This window comes from Panthera leo, chromosome B1, assembly GCF_018350215.1.
Source record: "Panthera leo isolate Ple1 chromosome B1, P.leo_Ple1_pat1.1, whole genome shotgun sequence".
In the NCBI taxonomy this organism is placed as follows: domain Eukaryota; kingdom Metazoa; phylum Chordata; class Mammalia; order Carnivora; family Felidae; genus Panthera; species Panthera leo.
The window spans coordinates 49,330,192-49,349,351 of record NC_056682.1 but is presented as its reverse complement, the minus strand read 5'-3'; the positions used below and the strand labels follow the sequence as shown (position 1 = coordinate 49,349,351).

The following is a 19,160-nucleotide window of genomic DNA, read 5'->3' as shown; positions in this document are numbered from 1 at the left end:
CATCTGTCTATGGATTTCCCTTATGCCTTGGTGCCATCAGAATCTCAAACTCAGAGCAGCCTAGCAAAATAATGTGAGGAAGGGATCTAGGAGGGACATTCAGCGAAGAGTTTATGTATTTATCTTCATGATCTAGAATGCAGACCTTCTGAATGGGCAGTTCAAAATTACTTTTCTCATAGTAATGGACAAATTTATCTCTTTGGTGGGTGGCTCTTTTTTTTTTTTTTACCCTAAAATAAGATGGATAGGCTGCTAGGTTAGAGGTTGGGGAGAGTTTGGGAGAAAGATCTGTTGCTGCAATCAGTCACCAAGTGCACTGCTTCTTTGTGAGGGACTGAATATACAAGTAGGAAGTCATATGTTAAACCAGAACTCTGGGGGCACCTGGGTGGCTTAGTTTTTTAAGTGTCTGACTCTCGGTTTTGGCTCCGGTCATGAGCTCACAGTTCATGGGTTCTGACCCTGTATTGGGCTCTACACTCGCAGTGCAGAACCTGCTTGGGATTCTTTCTTTCTCTCTCTCTCTCTCTACCCCTTCCCTGCTCTCACTCTATCAAGATAAATAAATAAACTTAAAAAAAAAACAAAAAAATCAGAACTCTGACTCACAGCCTGTAGCAACCTGCCTAGGAAACCAGCCCCTTATCTACAATAATGAGCTTAGGAAGGCAGCCTGCTATAAGTTAGACTCATAGGGAGTCAGACTGCTATCTGACTCCAAGAAGCTAAGCAATAATGTCTATAACAATTAGCCCCAAATGGGCTGATGGGTTAATAATTGACAACTTTCCTAATCTACATCCCTGCTTCCAGCCAGAGAAGCCAAATATGTACCCTACCGAATCATATAGGATCCTTGCTTCTAGTTAGCCCACCCACAGCTTCCCTGTGCCAGCGGCCTCAGATGGGAGCATACCTGAAGACTTCCCACTCCTCTGCTTGCCTTTGAGTCTCTGCCAAACCCAAGTGATGGTGGCTGACTCTCTTGCTACAGCAAGTTCTGAATAAATAGTCTTTGCAGGTTCTCATTTGGTTGGTGTTTATTTCCACACTTGCTTTCAGCCATCAGATTTGCACAACCAAACTGTCCAATTTCTTGTCATGCAGAAGGAGGTAGGGCCAGAGAAAGTGAACCAGTAGGGCTCTATGAGAGTTCAAGGGGCTGGTCCTGAGAATGTGGGTAGGTATACCCAGTTTGGCCCCATGGAGTGGCCAGGAGGAGCAGATAATGGGGACCTGACCTCAATGTGAAGAGTAAGCAATGCCAACTGTAGACGGCATCTGCAGTTTTGGTCAAATATCTACGTTAACAAAATTCTATATAAAAGTGATATATAGAGAGAGGTTCCCTGTCTTTTTCATCATGTTTCTTATGCCTCATTTTGGCTTAGTTCTGTGACAAAAACAAAAAACAAACAAACAAAAAAACCCCAAAAACTAAAAAAAATAAAACAAAGCATAAAACAACCTCCTGGAATCTGAGATTCTCTAATTTGACTTTGTCCTCTGAAATACCAGGGAAGCATTTGACCTTCTAACTTCCCGAAAAAGTTCTTCGGGGTGAAAATCGCCTCTCTGCCCAGCAAAAGATTGCTTTTGGAAGTGCTGATGGAAAACAAATCAGATGTGGTGCCGTGTGCGGTGGTTTGTTTTACAAACACAAGGACGAGGCATTTTGCAATCAAACTCAGAAGTGCCCCCCCCCCCCCCATGCTCTCCTCTGCTGAGGCAGAGGGGCAGCCCGTGTGGGGATGAAATACCATCCTTGCAGCCAGACTGTAGGGGACAGCAAACACAGGGCAGGGAGCCGGTTGGCGCTTCTTGGGTAGCCCTTCAGATAGCCTTTTGCCAGCATTTTCCCTCAAAATTCTTTGGCCTCAGATATTGGTCTCAAGTCTTTGTTCATTGATGGAAAGTTGGAAGGCAAGAGTTTTGTCAGTTCCTTTGCATTCTGAAAAAAAAAATCAAACCTAAGAATGTGGTGGTATATCAGTTTTAAGATTATGATTCAAACCAAAAAATAGAGAGTTTGCATAGTTAGTGATTTTAAATGAACAGGGATCTAGTCATTATTTTTATGAATCAGTAGGAAGTTCATTATGACATCTCAGTGTTGAATGAGCCCTGTGTTTATTCATAGTAAATACCAGCTTTTCCTCTTCTAATTGTTCCTTTATTCCCAGACCTGCTCTTTCTTATCATTCTTTTGTTTATTCAACAAGGATTTGTTGAGGGTGAGCCTTTGTGAGAATCTTGCCCATAGAGTTTCCATTGGTGACTCCTTTCTTATTTCCTTTTGATCACCAGTGACACCAAAAACTCAAAAGAATCCAGAAGGCCTTCTGAAAGAAAAGTATGGCTTATAGAATTCTTACTGGTGAAAAACTATGGGAATCCCCAGGGTTCGCTGAAAGCTGAATAGTCTCCATAAACTTTAAAACTCGTCTGCTCTAAGACTTAACAGAGTGTGGGAGTTTGAGGAACACCTGTTGTCCGGAACATTCAACCTCATTCACTTCAATACAATCAAGATCCAGAAAAGCTCAGTCATTTGTATAAGGTCACACATCAATTTGAGAGCTATTTCTGTCATCACATTTGGAATAGAATTTAAAAGCCCACGTTGTCTAACAGTCTCTCTGGGGCGTTCATTCACTCCAAATTGTTTGTCAGCCACAAATCCTGTGCCATGCCTCAGAATAAACAAACATGAATAACACTGTCCGTGGATTCTTCAGTGAGTTCCAAGTCTAGGGAAGAAGATATGGGATGGGACTGACATAGCACAGCAGGAGGAAGGCTGGAACACAGGGATGTACAAAAAGCAATGGAAGCATAGGAAAGAGAGCGCCAGTTCCACCACATGGGTGCTTTGGAGCTTTGGAAGGATGGGAAGCTTGTGCAAAGGCATGGGGTCACAAAAGGGATGACACATTTGGGAAATGGTAGCGCATTCAGGAGCAGATACCCAGGGATAGGATGACATCTTGGGCAAACAGAGAGCTGGTGGTGCTGGAGAAGTTGGTTGAGACCTGGCTATAAAGAGCCTTAAGTGCTGAGCTAAGTAGTATGGCTTCCGTCTGCTGCAGGCACTGTGGGGTCCCCCAAGATTCTCACACAGGGAACAACACGACACAATTCCCAATTTGGAACCTAGGGGTCAAGGCTACCTCTCCCTTGTATCATTTCAGTAGATCTTTTCCTCCTTGATTAGACTGTATTCTCCTTTGAAGAAAAGGCCTTGTCTTTATTGTTGTGTCCTGTAGCTTTGTTATTCAAAGTATGGCCCAGGGCCCAGAAGAGCAGCATCACCTGGGAGCTTGCTGGAAATGTAGAATCTCAGGTTTTGGGATTTGACCAAATTCTCCCTGTGATTTGCACACATGTTAAAGTTTGAGAAACACTATCCTCAAAAACTGTTTTGTGCCCAGTCAAAATCCACTAAATGTTAGTAGAATCAGATGTCAATGAAAAATATGTTTTAACAGCAATTGGATTTTTATTCTACTAGTTATTCCCTCGAAAAGCCTAATGGTTTACACGCCCAAAGTAAGTTGTAGGAGGCATATATTTATTGTGTTCTCCAATCCACAAAACTTAAGGAGATTTGTGCACTGTGAGATGCTTTACTGGGACAATAGAAATCATCTGAGGGTGATTAGCTCAGGCTAAATCTTGTGTTGGTGGATGAGCATAAAGGAAGCAAAGTTTGAGAGAAAGTGTCCTTAGGAGGTGGCCTTATGCTTCTCTGACCCTTGTCCCTAGAACGAATTCTTGCACATGAGTGGCCTGCGGAGATTTGTGGAAGAGAAGATACAGCTTCTGGAGAAGGTCATTGACCAGTGCTTTGCCCACATCAAACAGCCTTTGCAAGAGGGAGTCAGAAATGCCAAGGCTTCCTACCGACGGATCCTCGGGACATGCCTGGTGGTGAGTGACCCTTTCCAGGGAGGACCTATAATTTTCGGTGACATCTGCCTTACCTCCAAGCTCGTTTTGCACTATTCCATGGCCTTTGAAGGAACTAAAAAGCTAAAAGAAGAGTAGGAGAGGGTGAAAATTGCATACAAGAAAGCATGTAGTGAGAACTGCCCAATTGTACGTGGTGAGGAAAGAGTGCATGGTTCAGTGGAGTTGAGCTGGAATTTCGGATCTGAGGTCTTTCTACCCATCATCCACTGTGTAGCCCTGGGTGAGGCCTGAAACCCATTTAAGCTTGTAGGTTTTTTCTTCTGCAAAATGAGGTGCTAAATACTTGCCCTACCTATCTTAACGGGGTTGATTTAAATGTCAATTCGATTACACAGTAAGGAAACATCTTGAACCCTCTCACTAGGCACGCAAATTGTTTTATCTTTTAATTACTTATATGGGCTTTCTGAGGGATAAAAATGTAAGTGCCAGGCTTTATTTATCTAAGGCTAAGGGGTGGGGAAAAAAGGCGTATCGTATTAGTTGGCTAGGGCTGCATAACATAAAATATCATAGACTGGGTGGTTTAAATGGCAGGCGTTTATTCTGACAGTTGTGAAGGTTAGAAGCTCAAGATCAAAGCAGTGCAAGGTTGGTTTCTCCTGGGGCCTCTGTTTTTGGCTTGCAAAAGGCCACCTTCTAGCTGTGTTCTCCCATGGTCTTTTCTCTATGTGTGCCTCCCTGGCATCTCTCTCTCTTCCTATAAGGACAGCTGTCCAGTAAGATCAGGACCCACCCGTTAAGTCTTTGTTTAACCCTAATTACCTCCCTAAAGGCCCTATCTCCAAATATAGTCACATCAGGGTCAGGGCTTGAACATGTTGATTCAGAGGGATACAGTTCACTCCATAACACCTGTTAAGAGTAAAAAGTGATGAACAACACCACTCATGTGACAAAGATGATACAGAAGTATCTAGAGCTGGGAGTAGCACCTAGATTGTATGTTGTTGCCATTGTTTTAATATGAGTTGGAAAGCTAGAACGTTAGCAGAGAAAAGGTGGTGTGCAATGGGGCTCTACATTTCCGCGGGCTTTTTTATATACACAGATGATACCACCTTTCTAGCATATGATCTCATCTGGGTGTTCTTACCTGCATGGCTTTCGTAAGAGTTTGTTTTGGAATCTAGATCAGTAGGTATGTGCCGTGACTGGGATGAGAGGGAAGGAGATGCCTCTGGTATCGGACAGAGAGAAAACGCTAGAAAACTGAAAGCTAAAACAGTAAAGAAGTGGGAATGATCGTGGGGTCATCAGAGAGGACTCTCAGATTTCTGACATAGGAGAAGGGGAGGTGGCATGCCTTCCGTGTGGAAGCGGGCAGCTGAGTGTCCGTGAATGTAGTATGTGCATGAGCATTTGCTCATGCCTTCAGCAAACGTGGAAGAAATGCTGACTCTGGTGCCCAGATACTGGGCATCACTGATTCAGTCCTCACAACAATTCCAGGTGGTAAACACTCTTATTAGTTTCATTTTATGGCCTTACAGAGGCTGAACAACTCGTCCGTGGCCACATATGGGATCCACATCTACTGCAGGCCTATTTTCAGAGCCTGGATGCCCAACCCCTACACTTGTCTGTTGCATCTCTGCAAACGATTGCAGCTACTTGTGATTGCCAACCAGTTACGTGATTCAACATTTGTAAATCCCCACAAAAGTAGTGAAGTCTGTCTAATAGCCAGCATCACCTTGCCAACTCTGGAGTGAGCCTCCTTAGGAGTGGGTCCTCTGGCCCCATTCTGGTGACTGTAACCCCAGCCAGTGCCTGACAGAGCCTCATGGAGAAGACCTGAGCCAGCACTGGCCCGGGCCCGCTGTTGGGAAAGGTCAGCCTGTGCATGTGGTCTTTCAATCCCCACTTGGCCACATAAGAATGGGCCTTGGGCCTGGACCACTTCCTTACCAAGAGATAAAGAGCCCTCACAGCCTGTCCTGGGCTTATCGCCTTGTGTAGAAATATTCTTTCCTGTTTTATGCTCAGTGTGTACTTCTTTGTTCTGCTTAGTATAGGCGGCCAAGGCCCTTGGGCTAGCTCCCAGTTTTCTGTATTTCAGATCCTGTGGGGGAGGGCTTGGGTCCTTCTACACTGTGGGATCCCATATTGTGGGATCACCTGCATTGGCTGTGGAGGGGGTCTGCTGGCCACAGGGACCCGTGTGTTGCAAATGGCTGGATCTTGTGCACACTTTTTCTCCTCTTGCTGTAAGTAAATGCTGTACTGCCTGAGCCTAGTGTGAATATTGTCTGTTCTCAGTGACCTTGAATCATGTACTTGTCTCTTTTCTGGGTGGTGTTTATCTGCCTTTTAACGTTGGCCACACAGCCTGGCCATCTATTGAACAGTGAAACAGCAACTGAGCTATATCTGAATTCCTGACCCACAGAGCTGGTGAGAGATAATAAATAATGCTTATTTATTTCATCAGGCCTGGGGTAAGTAAGTGACTCTGGGGAGAACTGTTTCTATATGATGGTAAAAGATCCCAGATCACCAAAAGTGAGTAAGTAGGTTCTGAGAAAGCAAAGGTACAAAGCGGAGACCATTCCTTTGAGACAATTTGCTCATAGAAGGAACATCTTCAGACCTTCGCTAGGATGTCATCCCGTGAACTGTCCCCTGTCTCACCAGTTCTTAAATGGTGTTTTTCTCTGTAACTACAGACATGTCTGAGGTGTCTTGGATAGGACACTTTCCTCTGTGATCAGAAATTTGGGCAAACATTGTATGTTACCATCATATTATTATGTAACATAGTAAACTAACCTAAATATCTAACCAGAAGAGAATGGTAAAATAAATTGGGATACATCCACATGATATTATGTGGTTATTGAAACAATTTTTGCAAGCATTTACAATGACTTGAGGAAATGTTCATGTTATACTATTAAGTGAAAAGAGAATATTAAAATGAATATATATATATATATATATATGTATATATATATAGTATGATGCCAATTGTATTATGCTACATGACCATGCACTTGAAACAGATTTCCTTAAAGCATATATCATTGATTGATCACAAGGACCTCCACTAAAATTTTGGTCAGTGCAAATATATTTTTATTCCCCTTACTAAGAATCACCATCTGGCTAAGATTTATCAATGTCTCGTGTGGCTCTAGTTTCATTGTATTTTTTTGCCTCTGATTTTTGAATTTATTTCTCTGGGAAAAAAATGCTATGAAGATGTACAAATCAAATTACATTTTATTAGGCATTCAACAAAAAGTATTTAAAAACTTGGACTATGCTTGGAAGGTCTGAAACATATACTCCCAGTAGGGTCATAGCACATTTTCATTTAATAATTGTTCATTTAAGCACTACTTATGCTGTTGCCAGATGGTAAGAACATCAAGGCAGATAAGACACTGTTTGTGTCCACAACAAGCAGCTGTTCTGGTAGAGAAGCGCAATGAGTAAACAGATAAATAGAAACTGTATGAGGAGACTTGTGATCAAGGAAGCACAAGATGCTCGGAAGCCAGGGCAGCCGCCAACTCAGGCATGACTGCTGTGCCCTCTGTCTGGCTCAAGAGTATGCCGAAATATGAAGCTGTCCCTTCTCTTCCCTGTGATTCTTGGTCATAGCCTATGGCCAAAGGCAATACAATTCTGATCCTGTGACATTGTAGTTAATGTTTACTAACTCTATTAACTTATTGTTTAATTACCTAGAGGAGTAGAGGAAACCAGGGCTTTCATCAGACTCTGAAAGCTGTTTGCCTGAAAAATGGCATCTATGCCTCCAGGACTCTTGCAAGAATAGATCTGAACGAAGCCATCACTCAGCCCATCTATGACCAGATTGATCCCGTTTTTGGAGGCATTTTTAGGTAAAAGATCCTTTCTCTTGCCCCTTCGTGAACAAACATCTGAAGAGCATTGGGCTGGAGTCTCCGCTTTATAAGAATTTGTACTTTGGATCTGGAAGCGTGAAGAGTAGCTTGCAACTTGAGGAGGAAAGCTTAGTCTCTGGAAAAACACAAAAGCCTTCTTGGTTTGGTTAGTTAATTTCTCGTGGCGACCTGGAGTACAGATGGAGATGTTACTTTTAGACTAATATTATGATTCCCATTATTTTTCAAATATCTCATACATGCAGCAAGGGATACATTTTCTTATGGATCTGAGCCCAGGACAGGTTATTTTGGTTGGAGAGTGTGGAGTTAAGCAAACACATGGCCTTTGTAAATTTCCCCAAATGCAAAACTGCAAAGTGGCTGACTGATGACTCTGTTTGTTTTTGACATACTGCATGCTTGCTGACTTACTAGCTGTCTGAGCTTCATGGTGCCTCCTCCTTCCCTCCTTCCTTGACCTCTAATCCTTTCTTAGTGCAAGAGCCTGCCCCCAGTCTCCCTCCTTGGCCTCTGGCATTTCACCACCTGCTGCTGCTTGAACCGTTCTACCTTACTCGGTGTTCCCCTTCTCTGCCCCCACCTTCCTTTAGCTCCTTTGGGGTCATGCCATTCCATCTACCCTATCTCAGTTTACAAGTCTGTAGGATAAACTCCAAATTATTTGCAATGGCATTCAAGACATCCCACCTGCCTCTAACTGGCCTTTCCACTCTATCCCAGTCCTATTGCTCAGTCCCAGCCTCCTGCTTCAGCCAGCCTGGAGGGTAGCAAAGAGCAAGCGAGATGTACCAGGAACTGTGCTAAGCTCTGTGCGCACATGATCTCATTAGATCCTCTCAATAACCCTTTGAAGGGCCTTCTGTCTATTTACAAGTGGACAAGCTGAGATTTAGAGGACTTCGGACAGCTTTCCCAATGTCAGTCAGCTCATAAGTAGAGAGCTAGGAGTTCAAGTCTATGCCCTCTCCTCTATAACCTGCTGCTTCTTCCTCCTGGGATGTTCTGAAAATTTTGTTCACTACGTTGTCCCCATGGGGAATAGCCCCTCCTTGTTTTCACTTCCCTAAATCTTATCCATCTTTTAAAATGTAGTTCAGGGGTGTCTGGGTGTCTCAGCCCTTTGAATATCCGACTCTTGATTTCAGCTCAGGTCACAATCTCATGCCCCATGTTAGGCTCTGCAGTGAGAGCCCAGAGCCTGCTTGGGATTCTCGCTCTCCCTCTCTCTCTCTGTCTCTCTCCTTCATTCTCTCTCTCTCAAAATAAATAAACATTAAAAAAAATGTAGTTTAAGTCCCACACTTTCAAATGGAAACACCTTGGCAGTGGGAAGACTGACCTTTGAGGCTAAACAGATCAGTGTACAAAGTAGCCTGGCTCTGCACTTGCTAGCTGTGTGACTGTGAACACAACAGCTGTCTTCTCTGAACCTCAGTTTTCTTGTCTGTAAAATGGGTTTCATAGACTTTTAGGTGCAGGACCTGGCACAGAACAGTGCCTGGCACCAGTAGGAATTCAGTACCTATTCGTTCTCATCCCCTTGTCTTAAAAGTGAATAAAAGGATACCAGCTGGTTTCCTTTTGTTTTAGCCCCACGGTGGCCACGTTGTCTCTTAACGTTTTATATTGTTTCTTCTGTAGAGCTGGAAAGCCCACTGGGTCAGCATTGCTGCCTCATGTAGAAGCTTTTAAGCACTCTCTACAGGAGAAAATGATGGAAATTGGAATAAGAAGTGGCTGGAAATATGATAGTTACAAAAAAAGTTTTCTGATCCAGGAGGTAAGATCCCTGTAAAATGAAGAGGGCAGTGACGTTGGGCGGTGGCTTTCTTACCAGCAGGATTCCAGAAGTATTGCATGTCTCTCCCCCCTGCTCTCCTGGAGTGCCAAGGTCTGGGCACGTCTTGTAGCAAGTGCTGTGAGACACGACACACAGTGTGTGGGGTGGCCCTTAGGCTGCCATGAGGATGTAGGACGGGACACCAAGCCAGCTCTATGCCACTGGGAAGCAACCAGCAGTAAGTGCCGAGGTTGGAAAGGAGACTCAGTTCCCAAGAAGAATATTCAAAGAATCTTTAGATGTACAAATATTTGAATCCACCTGTAACATCCACTTGTAACTGACCTTCAATCATTTCTGCCAATATTATGAAGTCATTATTCACAGCAATGAAGCTTAAAGAAGAGTCTTTTTTTTTTTTTTTTTTTTTTGTACATCATTTGTTAGTTTTGAGTACTCAAGACTCTTGTCTGTGACCCATTTTCCTCTAGCCTGTCTTAGTCTATTCAGGATGCTATAACAAAATGCTGTAAATGAGGTAGGGTATACACAACAGAAATTTATTCCTCACAGGAGGCTGGAAGTACAAGGTCAAGGCGCAGGCAGAGTTGGTGGCTGGTGAGGATCCACTTCCCAGGTCATATATGATGGTCTTCTCACCATCACCTCACCTTAGCAGGGGCAAAGGAACTTGCTAGAGTCTCTTCTGTAAAGGGAATAGTCTCAATTATGAGGGCTCCCTGCTCATGACCTAGTCACCTCCAAAAGGCCCCACATCCTAATGCTATCACCTTGGGGGTTAGGGTTTTAACATATAAATTTTGGGTGGACACGAATGTTCAGTCCATAGCACAAGCACAGCCCGAATTACACAGCAACACTAGAGAACTATCCTGTTCTCACATCCTCCCCCTAAGAGGGCCTATTGACCACCTTGCACGTGCCTGAGTTCAACTCAGCAAATATTTGAGGCATTTGTAAGTGCCAGGCATGGTAGGAAACACTTTGGGATATAAAGATGCTAAGACAGAGTTCCTGCCTATGAGAAGCTCACAGCCTCATTGCGGAAATGACATGGAAACAGCCAAGCATAACATAAAGCAGAAGGAAATGGTGGCCACACACAAGAACACCCGCTTCTATCGAAGGAATTGTCACAAATGGCCTTTTGTTAATGTGGATTCTCAGATAAGTGCCATCCTGGGAGGCCTGGAAGATTACATCCTCAGAAAGAAGAGGAGGATCTATGAGTCTCTCACCACCTCTGTTCAGAGCGACCTGAAGCCCTGTTATGAAGGTGGGCGCTCCAGAGGGTGACATGTCTATTTCCTCTGGGGTCTTTCTGTCAGCTCCTTCAGCGTCCTTTTCTTCTGCTCTCCTCTCAAAGTATTTGTCCTCCTGCGTCCTGAGTCCCTCTCATACTCTTAGTCCACAAATTGAAAACCAAATAACTTTAAGGGTCAGGGGACAGGTGACCCATGAATCAGTATTATCTGTGTGTTTCCAGTGCTTTCTGCCCACCCTGTATCTATTCACCCTGCTTCTCTCTCCTCTCCTCGCTGCATCTCATCTGGTTAAACTATTGAATCCACTATCTGATTCTCATTCTTACTCCCTTTAAGTATTTGTAAACCTACCTTCCAGCTCCTTCTTGTTTTGGTGGTCCCATTGTTTTTTTCTGGTCGTGGTGGTGGGGGGGCGGTGCACGGGAATTTTGTAAACTTCTGCTTAATTCATCCATTAGATTTTCTGAATGACAGTTATCTAAATTCTGAGAGTGCTGATCTTTTGTATCTTATTATGATTAAACAATTTCCACTGTGTGGGAAATGGTGCCACATATATGAATATATATGTGTGTATGTGCATATGTATGTGTGTGTCTGTGTACACATACATATATGTGTGCATACATCGTTTTTGTTTGTTTGCTTGCCTTTCTTTCTGATGCTAAAGATTTCTCTGCAAGTCCTTGTTGTGGTGTGACTGTAGCTATCATTTTTGCCAGAGGCCGCTCAGATTGCTGGCAAAAAAGCGTGTGAGAGAATGAAAGACGTCATCAGGAGAGGGGTGGACCGGCAGGTGGCCGAGGGCATGTTTGAAAGGGCTCAAGAAAGAATGCAGCACCAATTTCAACAACTGAAGGTATTCGACACCCACAGTCTGAATTCCAGCCCCAAAGAGGCTTCTTGGAGGGAGCCAAAGAAGCAGGGGCGGATGGTGGAAGAGGTGGTAGTCATTCGGGTCCAGAAAGAGCTGATACCTTCTGTAAAGTGGCCCCAACTGATGCCTACGATGCCAGGAGAAGAGGCCAGCTGGCACTTGGCATTCCCCCTTCCCCACCACTGCATCCTGGTGTTGGGGTCTCTCTGGGACTGTGACTTCAGAAATGCAGCCCCTCCGGCTCTCTCTCCTGTCTTTCCTCTTTACCAGGTCACCAGCAGAACAACGGTAATAGCCCGATAGGGGTCCTTAAGCTTTTGACATAGCTCATTTAACCCCCAGCAAGCCTGGGAGGTAGGGACTATTATTGTTCTCATTTTACAGATAAGAAAACTGAGGTAGAGAGAGAGAGAGGTATAGCGACAGGCCACATAGTTACTAAGTTGTAGAGCCAGGTTTGGGACTAGGTAACCCAGCTCCAGCGTCTCCGTCTCTGACAATAGCATAATCTCCAGATGGATTTTTTGAAATGAGGGAAATGTCTAGTCTACATGAAACATCAATAAATAAATGCCAATAAACTATCATAGGTCAGTCACCTTTGACACCTAGCATAGATTTAGGTCTGATTCTATCTCAGAAAACAGTTCTAAGAGTTTCCTTGAACCTAATGCTTCTGTCAAGTACACTTGAGCCATCTTGTCTCAGCTCTGGGTCTCTTTGCTTGCCACCCCCCTCCCAAGTAATAAAAATTCTTTGTTTTAGTCTGAGCCACTGTTGGCCTCTCCATGGCCATGTGCATTTCCAAATTCTTCTGCCTCAGTCCAGACTTAGCTGACCCTCTCCTAAGCTGGCTACTTGTTACTTCCATTCACCTCTCAACCAACCTACTTCCTGAAATGTCTGCAACTTACTTAGGCTCAATCTTGTGTCCCCCACCCAGACCCCTACCCCCACCCCACTGCAGTTTTGGAAAAATACCATTCTCTATAATACAAAGTGTACAATTTCTCTCAGAATGAGCTAAGAGGTGTTTTGTTTGCCAGTAGCAGTTTACTTTCTGTCATTTAATATGTTATCATAGTCTACAAATACTTGCATAAAATTGGCCAAACTCTACAGCATGCAGTCCCCATTTGGTATATAGAAATTGGCTCTGGGGCACCTGGGTGGCTCAGTTGGTTAGGCGTCTGAATCTTGGTTTTGGCTCAGGTCATGATCTCATGGTTTGTGGGTTCAAGTCCTGCGTTGGGCTCTGCTCTGACAGCACAGAGCCTGCTGGGATTGTCTCTCTCCCTCTCTCTTTGCTCCTTCCCTGCTCATGCCCTGTCTCTCTCTCACTCAAAAATAAATAAACTTTAAGAAAAGAAATTAGTTCTTATCATACCCCCCAAAACAATTCCACTAAAAAAAAAATGATTAGTACGTTGATCATATACAAATGCATCTTAAATGACAGAAATGTGGGAAGTTGAAAGTGGGCAAAGACACAGAGTGACCCCATTCCTTGATCCTATGGACAAGGAGGCTGAAGCCCAGAGGGCCTGTGTTACTAGCTCAAGGCTCACAGCTAGAGCTGGGACTAGGGCTTAGGGTTCTTGGCCTGGTGTGTTGAAGAAAAAAACAAGAGTCATGAGACCCAGGCTCAAAATACTATGTCAGTCTAGATGAAAGAGTCAGGTGTTTTTCAGAGGTAGACAAGAGATGGTTAGAAGAGGGAAAATGGTTTGCATTCATAGAAGGACTGATATAAGAAAGAAGAAATTTCTCAGGCAGTTGGGACGAAGAATCAGGGATGTCAAATATGATGTGCTGCACAAAGCAGGTATTCAATAAACATCTTTTCAGTGACTAAATGCACAATAGGCTCGCGGGCTAGTGACCAGCTCTTTTTCTCTTTTTCCATCTCTGCGATTGCTGTTTTCCTCCACTGCCCCTCCCCCCCCACCTCCATGAAGCCTCCTTAGCTCCTGACTCAATTGGTCAGCACCAGAGAGGTCCAATCACATATGAATCTTTTTTTTTTTTTTTTAAATTTTTTTTTCAACATTTTTTATTTATTTTTGGGACAGAGAGAGACAGAGCATGAACAGGGGAGGGGCAGAAAGAGAGGGAGACACAGAATCGGAAACAGGCTCCAGGCTCCGAGCCATCAGCCCAGAGCCTGACGCGGGGCTCGAACTCACGGACCGCGAGATCGTGACCTGGCTGAAGTCGGACGCTTAACCGACTGCGCCACCCAGGCGCCCCCAATCACATATGAATCTTGATAGACAGGAAAGAAAGGAGATGCTGAGACAAGTAGGACCCCACAGAAATGTTGCTGTGAGGGTTCCTGAGCCACTTGCTGCACTCTAAAGTAGCCCACCCTTGGAACTGACTTTGATTTTGGCACCCCCAGTCTGCACAATTTGTGGGGGATTGGTTGGGGTCTCTTTCCTAAGATAACTTTTCCTTGGACTGTGCCTTCCTAACAGAATGACCATGCTTTGTTGTATAGAATGGAATCACGGAGAAGGTGAAGGGAAGTATTGCCACCATGCTGACCCTTGCTTCATCCCAGGAGGATGGTCTCTACAAGGAGCTTGCAGGTAAATACATAAAACTTTTGCATAAGCGATGACCTTGTGGGCACCCCTAGCTGTGCTTGCTCTTTGCTGGATTTAAAGAAATCAATTAGGAAGAATTTCCAGGGCATGGGATAGAGATGATGATGACGATGATGATGATGATGATGATGATGAAAACAATGACTACCCCACCCTTTGCTAAGCACCCGCCCAAGACCATGCATTATACTCGGGCTCTGTGTGCAGCATCTCGGATAATTCTCACGTTAGCCCTCAGAGGGAGATGCTGTTGCTCCCTTTTGCACATGCGGAAACAGAGACTCAGGTTAGATTATGTGCCCAAGGATCCGTGGCTGGAAAGTGGCAAATTCAAATCGATACCTCTGCTCTGCAGTCTCCATAAATCCATTGTTTTGAGTACGTACCTTTTCATGAAAAGCCTCATATTCTGCTGGTGGCAGAGAAAGGTTTCTCTTCATGGACCAGGAGCCTGAGAATGCAACAGCAGCTGCCAGCAACCATCTCTGTTCCATACCATGAGCTCCCCCAGGCCTCCCGGTGTGAACTGGAGGGTATAAACTGGTACAAAAAGCAATCGGGACATTTGTAGCCAAGTCAAAAATGCACATATCCTTTGACCCAGCAATCCTACTTCCAGGAATCTATCCTGTGGTATCCTCATACATGAGAAGAATGGCACGTGGACAGGGTTATTCAGGGCACCATTGTTTTAGGATGGCAAACATTGGAACAACTCCAATATCCATCAGTAGAGCATTGGTTAAGTTAACTTAGGTACACAACTAGGGGAGGACCGTGCAATTGTTAGAAAGAATAAAGTGGCTTTTTATACAGAGTTAGTGGTGTGAAACAATCTCCAAAACATGTAAAGTGAAAAAGAGCAAGGTGAAAAACTGTGTGGAATACATTGCCATCTGTGAGAGAAGAAAAGGAAACACGTATGTATATGCATACAAATTTCCATGGGATACACAAGAAACTGTCCACACTGGTTGTCTCTAAGGAGAGGAACTAGGAGCCTGGAGGACACAGAGGACGGGAGACTTATTTTTCACTCCATATGTTTTGTGCCTTTTAATTGTTAAACTCTGCACACAAGTGCCTGCTGGGAAAAAAATGGATCTGATGCCATTGCTGTATATCATTGGATATGTCATGGTGAAAGTGGTCGGAGCTATTTCTAAAGTAAAAGCCAAGGTTGCTGCTTCTAACCATCTGTCTTACACATATCTCTTGCTGTGGAAATAATTATTCCCCATCTCAGGTTGGTTAGACAGACATCTAACCTGTTCCTAATGGTCTCTTGGGAAGGTGATACAACACCCTTTCACTCTACTTTATGGAACTCTCTCATGACCTTCTGTCTAGGCCTTCACAGGAGCCTGTTTTAAGATTACAGTCATCCAGTTGTGTCTTCCTTAAAGAACTCCTGCTCACCAAAGGTCTTCCAACTATCTAGGTCTCCCACACAAAAAAATGTTCCCCTGAGTTTAATGTAAATTGCTCCTGCCATAATTTAAGATCATTTCCCTTTCTTCCCATCAACAATAAAATATATACTATGTAGGGAGTACTGTGCCAGAGGACAGAGGTCTAAAACAGTCCCTGCTCTGAGTATTACTTGGTTGGTAAAAAGATGTGTGAGAATATAAATTAAAATAGTAAAATGGAAATTCCCTCTTTCCTGGAGGAGACCAAGATTTTGATCTAGCCAGGCCTTCAACTAATTAGATGAGGCCCACCCACATTGTAAAGGACAGTCTGCTTTTCTCAAGGTCTAATGATTTAAATGTAAATCTCATCCAAAAATATGTTCACAGAAACATCCAGAATAGTGTTTGGCCAAATAACTGGGCACCATAGCCTGGACAAGTTGACACATAAAATTAGCCATTATAAGGATATATGATTGCAGATCACAACGTGAAAACCCGAGCTGAGATGTCAAAACAGCAAATTCACTTAGAATGAGAACTGCTGGGAGCAGGGGGATCAGGGGAAGGAGAGAGAATCCTGGAGAGGACTGAGGGGGAGGTTTGTTGTGTAGGTGGGCTTGGTATCTCCTTCCCCTAAGCTCTTGTGAAGACTCGGTGATTTCCTAGATCATTTTATGTGTCGGTTTGTGTTTCTTTTGAAGGGTGACTGCTATGCTGAGATAAGCCTTAAGAGCCAGAATGCCCAGTTTGATCAGGTTTTTTATGCAATAAATTGATCAGATGGACCATCTGATCTCTAAGTCCATTCCAGATGTCGCATTCTGGGACAAGTGACCCAGGTCCTAGCAAGATTCTCAGGAGGTCTGTTTTCTGGGGACATTTCTGAAAAGGACACTAGCTCCTGATGCATGCTTTCTGCTCTTGTGTAGATGTCAAAAGTGAATACAAGGAGATGGAGAAGCTACACAGAGGCCTGAGGGAGGTGGCTGAGAACGCGGTGCTACGGAGAGGCATGCAGGATTTCCTTCTGAAGATGTCCCCGAGCAAAGTTGTTCCCCCCAAATCATAAACATAATTCATAGGGCTTAGCACCAAGTAGATGAAAAACAAGCCTGGAGCCAAACAACCAGAGTTACTTGTGTTTTTAAAAATCTAATAAAGAATATCTCCCAACTGTTTGGACTTTATATACAACATAAAACTCAAAATACTGTTACTTCTGGCATAAGCTGACTGCTGAATAACATTACTTCCTTTGTATTCTGTAGCCAAAAAGCATCATCTTGAATTCCTAATGGAGTTCTAAAATTTTAGGGACAAGAAGCTCATGCTTCCGCAAAGAAAAATATCAAAACATTGAACAACTTAACTATTATGGAAAAAAGCGTTGCAAAATAAAGCTTTAGGGACCTAATTCTACTTCCCATTTTAATATCTATGACTCTTTTGGGTAAGGAAGTAACATTGTGCCATGGAAACAACATGAATTAGAGAACAGATGAGAGACCTGGCTTTACCACTTCCCAGGAGTGTTATTTATGGTCAGCGCTTCTCAAACATTTTGATCTCAGGACCCTACACACTTGTTTGTGTGGGTTATAACTATTGATATTTACTGTATTCAAAATTAAAACTGAGAACAATTGGAAACAATTATTTACTAATTCACTTAAAATAAACTTATTACATATTAATACAAAAACGTATTTTTAAGTTTATTTATTTTGAGAGAGAGACAACACGAGTGAGGGAGGAGCAGAGAGAGAAAGAGACAGAGAATCCCAAGCAGGCTCTGCACTGTCAGTGCAGAGCCCAATGTGGGGCTTGAACTCACAAACCATGGGATCATCATCTGAGCTTGAAATCAGGAGTCAGATGCTTAACCAACTGAGCCACCTGGGCACCCCCCCAAAACATATTTTTATGAAAAAAACATTTTCAAAAAATTTAGTGAGAAGAGTGACATTATTTACACTTTGGCAAATCTCTTTACTCTCTGACTTAATAAAAGACAGCTGGATTCTTGTATCTGTTTCTGCTTCTGTCAGGACATGTTTTTGGTTGACATATATGAAGAAAATATAGATTCATGTGGTATAGAGTTAGAATATGGAAGAATATTTTATTTACTTATTTTTTTTAAATTTGTTTATTTATTTTGAGGAAGAGAGTGAGCACAAATGGAGGGAGCAGCAGAGAGAGAGGGAGAGAAAGAATCCCAAGCAGGCTCCGTGCTGTTAGCACAAAGCCCCAAAACTGTGAGATCATCACCTGAGCTGAAAGCAAGAGTCAGACTCTTAACTAAGCCACTCAGGCGCCCCTGGAAGAGTATTTTAATAGCCTTTTCAGATAATTTTTGTATATTTTTCTTTGATACAATAATCTTGATAGTTTCTTAACTATTCTAAGATAGTTTCTTAGAGGTTAGTCGCAGCATAGAATCTGAAACCATATTGGTGAACTTTGTCATATTCTGTTACATCAAATTGCATTTCTATCTCACAATTTGAATGTATCTTTTACCAAAGGATGATTTTGTGGCATTGGTCATTTTGAAAATATTTTTTCACTGAATTAAGCAGATCTTCCAAGTGTTGACACATTTCACTATATAATATACTAAAAAAAACATATTTGTTAATATCTCTACCAACTTAATCAGGAAAGTCTTGAAGGATTTTTCAAGAAGCTGTCAAGTTTGGGACACCTGGGTCAGTTAAGCGTCCAACTTCAGCTCAGGTCATGATCTCATGGCTTGTGAGTTCCAGCCCTGCATCGGGCTCTGTGCTGACAGCTCAGAGCCTGGAGCCTGCTTCAGATTCTGTGTTTCCCTCTGTCTCTGCCCATCCTCTGCTCATGTTTTGTCTCTCTCTTTCTCTCTTTCAAAAATAAATAAAAAGAGAACTTGTCAAATTCATGGTAGAGGATATAAGTTTTATAAAATTCTATTTTGTTCCTAAAAGTTTATCTTATGATTGCAACAAATATTGTCAGTTGCTTTCTTTGAAGTGATAGGTATTTTGTTTATTTTTGAGAAAATGTCTACCACATAACCAAGTATGATTAACCATAGTTTGTCAATCATTATTTCAAGTAAAAATAGATTTCTGTGGGAAAAAAAGTCAAGGTCAGCTTACAAATCAACCATTCAAGTGTTTTTCTTTGAGGTAATTAATAGAAGTGCCCTAAGTGTGCTCCCCTTTTGGTCACACAAAATAACAAAATAGCATCTATTTAAGGACCAATAATTAATGGAACTAATAGCTTTACTGTTTCATTAGGAACATTCTTAAGTGAAACTTGCTTTTTTTTTTTTTTTAACTGAAAGTACACA

General features: G+C 42.9%; 1 protein-coding gene across 8 annotated transcripts in view; it reads left to right on the top strand.

Annotated features, from left to right (window-relative positions):
- The window catches only part of NUGGC (nuclear GTPase, germinal center associated), a 55,945-nt gene extending 38,463 nt beyond the window's left edge, over positions 1 to 17,482 (top strand). For all 8 annotated transcript variants that reach the window (XM_042934949.1, XM_042934943.1, XM_042934945.1 and 5 more), the window contains 7 exons: positions 3,769 to 3,933; positions 7,672 to 7,829; positions 9,498 to 9,636; positions 10,825 to 10,933; positions 11,645 to 11,781; positions 14,300 to 14,390; positions 16,756 to 17,482. In XM_042934949.1, the coding sequence (XP_042790883.1) occupies positions 3,769 to 3,933; positions 7,672 to 7,829; positions 9,498 to 9,636; positions 10,825 to 10,933; positions 11,645 to 11,781; positions 14,300 to 14,390; positions 16,756 to 16,895 (939 nt within the window). In that variant the 3' untranslated portion in view covers positions 16,896 to 17,482. The remainder of the gene's footprint in view (positions 1 to 3,768; positions 3,934 to 7,671; positions 7,830 to 9,497; positions 9,637 to 10,824; positions 10,934 to 11,644; positions 11,782 to 14,299; positions 14,391 to 16,755) is intronic.
- The last annotated feature ends 1,678 nt before the right edge of the window (positions 17,483 to 19,160 follow it).